Source organism: Lolium rigidum, chromosome 6 (genome assembly GCF_022539505.1).
Source record: "Lolium rigidum isolate FL_2022 chromosome 6, APGP_CSIRO_Lrig_0.1, whole genome shotgun sequence".
In the NCBI taxonomy this organism is placed as follows: domain Eukaryota; kingdom Viridiplantae; phylum Streptophyta; class Magnoliopsida; order Poales; family Poaceae; genus Lolium; species Lolium rigidum.
In genome coordinates, this window is record NC_061513.1 from 74978902 (window position 1) to 74984501 (window position 5600).

General features: G+C 44.6%; 1 protein-coding gene across 1 annotated transcript; it reads left to right on the forward strand.

Moving 5' to 3' along the window:
• Nucleotides 1-2466: 2466 nt before the first annotated feature.
• LOC124668296 (wall-associated receptor kinase 5-like) lies at nt 2467-5076 on the forward strand. The gene is made up of 3 exons (XM_047205458.1): nt 2467-3385; nt 3517-3660; nt 3872-5076. The coding sequence occupies exons 1-3, from the start codon at nt 2476-2478 to the stop codon at nt 5074-5076; spliced, it is 2259 nt and encodes a 752-aa protein (XP_047061414.1). The 5' UTR covers nt 2467-2475.
• Nucleotides 5077-5600: the final 524 nt, after the last annotated feature.

Sequence of the window (5600 nt, forward strand, 5' to 3'; positions counted from 1 at the left end):
GGAGTAACAGGTTCAGAGTTGAGAATTGAGAGCCGTACTCCTTGCACCAAATACTCATGTCGTTTAGTTGACTGCGGAGCCTGTGGAAGGTGAAAAATCATTGAATATCCGGAATCTAGATACCCAGTTGCTAATCCGTCCTCCTTGCACCAAATACTCGTGTTGTTTAGTTGGCTGTGGAGCCTGTGGATGGTGAAAAATCATTGAATATCCGGAATTTAGATACCGAGTTGCTAATCCAATGGATATATCCATATAGGACACTTAACGCACCGTCAGCATGCACGGCACTTGCACTCAAAGCCAATATCTTAGCTGTAAGTCTGCAGTTCCTGTTGTGGAATATGTTTCGGAGGTGCTGTCCTCGTGTGAAATCGCATTATAGAAGAGTTGATCAGAGGGTCTGCTCTAACGAAGTCTTCCATGTGCTCATGTTACTGTACTTTGTTTTGACTAGTTCCTGACGGACCGTTGGCCAGAAGACCTCTGCCTGTATACATAACAAACGCCCTGTGTTGGCTGTTCTTCAGAAAACAACTACTCCCTAGAGGTTCGGTGCTTTGGTTTCTTAGGAAAGAGAGATCCTGGAGCAAAAGAAAATCCCCCGAGGCACTTCTTCAATTCTGCCGCAACTCAACATCCCCCCTCGTTATTTCAGCCTTTCAGGTGAATTTATCTTTTATCACCTTTCAGTTCGTTTTTCTGGTAGGTTCGATGATAGACTCTGAATTTCTGAGCTCATGCGATATCCAAATATAGTTTCTGCACGCTTCTGTTGCCGAAGGCAGAGAGTTATGTTGTCAAGCTCAAATCCTGCTTTTGCTAAGCAGGCTGTAGCAAGTAGATGTTCTTATTTTATCTCACCTCCAACTAGCTAGCTTGGAAGTAGAGTTTAAATAAAATTTTGAAGTAGTAGAACCTTATAAGAAAACTACCTCTAGGGTGCGTTGGAACAGAGTAATGAGTTTGTTGGGGATATTATGAAATTCTAATGGAACGGCTCAACCTTAGGAATTTGGAGGATCATGACATGCGTTTGGACCTCATAGATAATTTCAGCAATGTATGTCATGGATCTTCTATCTCTCGAGTTTCATATAAGGCGTACTTTCCCTTATTTTTCTGTTTCTATTTTTTCTTTGAAGGCTTGTCTTCGGTACACCACCTCCCCAAACTCATTGAGGTAAAGTGGTAATTACCCATAATTAATTGATTAAGTTAAATTGGCCAGCCTAATATTATATCCAACCAGGTGCACGATCGATCCACTCCAAATCGACAGCCGGTGATGTCGATTTTCAGGTTGACAAGTGGCCAAACATGTTCCCCCACATGTCCGTCCACAAGTCCTGGCAGTTCACGTTGGGGCCGGACATGTCCGGAAACAAGTCTGGCCAGCCCCTGTATTTTTTTGCACGATCAATGGCTCTTGGCCGGATAATTTTTCGGAAATTGTTTGCAATTGACCTGGACATGTTCGTGGACAAGTGTCGGATTATTCGGCGGCGAAACATCAAGTCTATACAAGTCGATGTGGAAGATGTGGACGCCCCCAAAGATTAAGTTGTTTACCTAGCTTGCTTTCCAAAATAGAATTTGGACATCCGACCGCTTGGCAAAACGGGGGTGGCCAAACTGTGGGGTTTGTCCTTTATGCAAACAATGCACGGAGTCGGTCGATCACCTTCTAGTCCATTGCCGCTTCACCTTGCGTCTTTGGGACATGGCCAAAGATGGGTTCGACATTCCGGCCACTCATGCCAACAGTTGGGCGGGTTTCTCCTTCCCGGAATGGTGGACCATGATATCTACGGGGCATAACCGCAAGGGTATGGCGTCTCTTGCCATGCTCATTATTTGGGAGGTTTGGAATGAGAGAAACGATAGAGTTTTCAAGAACAAGCACGCCCCTTCGCAAGTCGTCTTCGAGAGGATTAAAAAAAGAAGCTACGCTTTGGGTTTTAGCGGGTGCTAAAACTTGAGTAATTTGATGCCGCGAGAGTAACTTGTATTATATCTAAAACTTTTACTTTCTTGTAAACTCCTTGCTTAATCAATGAATGGGCAAAGGTTTTGCCCTCGTTTAAAAAAAAAAAGAAACATCAAGCCTATGTCAGGAGTGCCGGCGCTAACCACGGTCGTAAGGGTTTTGCACGTACACATGATCTAATTGTCTGGATCCGTACATGCGCAATTGGCTGGTTTCCTTTAATTATAAAGGGATGGGGAACGATCTCACCCGTTGTTGTGTTTGAGTTTGGGGAGGGGACGTATCAGAGCATAGTCACGTGTTCCAAAGAAACTAAGGTAAAATTTTCTTTATGAGTTTGGTGAGGGGGCGGTATACCAAAGCATAGGCACGTGGCCTCCTTTTCTAAGGCACCCATCAGGTTTTGTGAAACGAGTGCCAGTTTGCCTTTTTTTTGGCCAGTTTAGCTGACAGTGTCATGTTTACTTGCTCTCCAGCCGAAGGATATGGCAATGTTCTTGCAGCTTGGCCTCGGTCTCATATTGCTTGCAGCGCAATATGGCCCTGGAGCTGCGGTTCCTAGCTCAGAGTGCCGAAGAAAATGTGGCAATGTTGATATACCGTATCCATTCGGTATTGATCCGAAGATTCCGAACTGCTCCCTTGCGGAAGGCTTCGACCTCAGTTGTGATGAGGTCCAAGGGGGCGTCTCCAGGCCATTCAGGGGTGCCTTTGAGGTGCTCAATATCTCCTTGACTAATAGCACTGTCCGGGTGCTGAATTACATCGTGGGGTACTGCTACAACACCTCTACCAAGAGCATGGAGCAGCTTGGCCGTTACGGCGGGGTCAACAAAGGAAGCCCTTCTTCTCCGTACCGTGTCTCAAACATCCGAAACAGGTTTACAGTCATCGGATGTTGCGCCCTCGCCTTGATGTCTGACTACGATATCACAGGCTACCGAGGCTATGGCGTCGCAACATGCCGCAACCTGTCAGACTTAGTGGACGGGGTCTGCTCCGGTATTGGTTGCTCCCAGACTACCATACCGAAGAGGATTTACTTCTACGAAATTCAGTTCCAAGACTCGGTCAACGCGAGTCAGAGTCAAACCTGGAAGTTCAGCCCGTGCAGCTATGCGGTAGTGATGGAGGCAGCAGAATTCAGATTCAGCGCTGAGTACATAAGCACCAAGAAGTTTAATGACACGTATGGTGGTGGGCGGGTGCCTATGATATTTGATTGGGCTATAAGAGATGCCAACTCGTGTGATGTCGCAAAACAGAATAAGACAGGTACTTACGCTTGCCTCAGCAGCAACAGCATGTGTGTGGATTCTATCAATGATCTAGGGTACATGTGCAATTGCACCCATGGGTATGAAGGCAACCCTTATCTTCCAGGCGGATGCAAAGGTACTATTTAGCTTAATAAGAATGTCAGCATGTATGTACGTATATTAATGACAACCATATTTCCCTCTGGATCGGACGAGGGGCCCTTTTATTTGAGATGATAACCTTTGGTTTTGCTAATTTTGCTGCAGATGTTAATGAATGCTATAAAAACCCATGCCCTTCAGATGGCTTTTGCCGCAATACTGTTGGAGGACGCAAGTGTTCTTGCCGAGTAGGGAAAAAGTATAGTGAGAAAAGCAATACATGCAACCCTGACACCAGCTTAATAATAGGTAACGTCCAAAAAAATCGACAACCTAGCTAGACTGTTACTTTATCTCATCTTGTGCAATGTAAAGAATATAAATTTATAACCAATATTGCATCTAACATTGGCCAAAGAGCACCAATCAATCAATCATGCTTGCTTTAATCTCTCTGTCTCTCTCTCTCTTTCACTCCACAACCTGAAAAATGATTGTCTCGCGTGATGTGTTTATGCAGGAGTTACAATAGGATCATTTGGTCTAATGATTATCATCATTATCATTGTCTTCTGGGTACAGATGGTAATTCAGAAGAGAAAATTGAACAAAGTTAAGCAGGAGCATTTTCTTGAGCATGGAGGCTTGCTTTTATTTGATAGGATGAAATCAGAGAAAGGTCTTGCGTTCACCGTCTTTTCAGAAGCTGAACTCATACAAATCACTGACAACTATGATAATAGCAGAATACTTGGAAAAGGAGGCCATGGAATGGTCTATAAAGGAGTAGTAAAGAACAACATCCCAGCTGCAATTAAAAGATGTTTCTTGGTTGATGAAAGGCAGAAGAAAGAATTTGGCAAGGAGATGCTCATTTTGTCCCAAATCAATCACAAGAACATTGTTAAACTGTTGGGTTGTTGCCTTGAGGTGGAAGTTCCAATTCTGGTATATGAGTTTGTCCCGAATGGTACTTTGTTCGAGCTTATCCACGGCAAGAACCGAGCACTGCAAATCTCCTTTAGCACTCTCTTGAGGATTGCCCATGAAGCAGCCGAAGGACTCCACTTCCTCCATTCATACGCATCTCCCCCAATAATTCATGGTGATGTGAAAAGTTCGAACATTCTTCTTGATGAAAACTACATGGCAAAAGTGTCAGACTTTGGAGCATCCATACTAGCCCCATCCGACAAAGAGCAGTTTGTCACAATGGTTCAAGGTACTTGTGGTTACCTTGATCCTGAGTACATGCAAACATGTCAGTTAACAGACAAAAGCGACGTATATAGCTTCGGAGTTATCCTCTTAGAGATTCTCACAGGCCAGTTGCCACTGAAGCTTGAAGGGTGTGAGAAGCCAAGAAGCTTGTCGTTGCTTTTCCTATCTGCTATGAAGGGGAACAATCTCGATGATGTGTTGGTGAGTCACGTGAAAGGCCAAGAGAGCATGGAGCTATTGAGTGGACTTGCAGACCTAGCTAAGAGATGCCTAGATATGTGCGGAGACAACCGGCCCTCGATGAAAGATGTCGCCGATGAGCTCAACAGGTTGAGGAAGCTTTCGGTTCATCCTTGGATACGTGTAGGTGTAGAGACAGAGGCAGAAAGCCTTCTTGTTGGAGAATCTACACCTCTATATGAATTTGAACAAAGTACTGGGTATACTGCAGATGAAAGTGAGGACCGGCCCATAAACCCTAGAAGTGTTAATTATGCAAGATAACTAAACCATGCATAATATAAACATTAAAGCCAATACTTGTCGACAAAGTTCTTCCCATACAAACCTTGTTTAAACTTTATAGGTTACTGCTACTTCTGCTCTGTTCGATTCCATGCATTTTTTATATGGAAATGCGTGTCTCTCTTGCACCTTGTTAGTTATGAACCATTTTTTTAGTTCATTGGACGACTGATCAGGAAGGAATGTTGCAACTCATTTGATATAGCTTTACCGAGTGTATTATTGGCTTTACCATTATAAAACCTTCAAAACCGAGTCTATTGTTAGCTTTACGCTTGATTTCTCACACACAACCTCATCTTCACTCTCAGGTACTTCTCTTTTTACACATTTTTTTAGTGGATCTACTTCTCTTTTCACTCACGGTTGTCCGGGAATGACTAGCTAGGTCCTTGGATCACTTCACGAACCGGTGCACGTCCTCGCGACGCCAGGGCGAACCCTAGCGCCGCCAGCCACCGTCCCCCTTCGCATCCCTCCCTCCGCCGCTGCGGTCGGCGCCG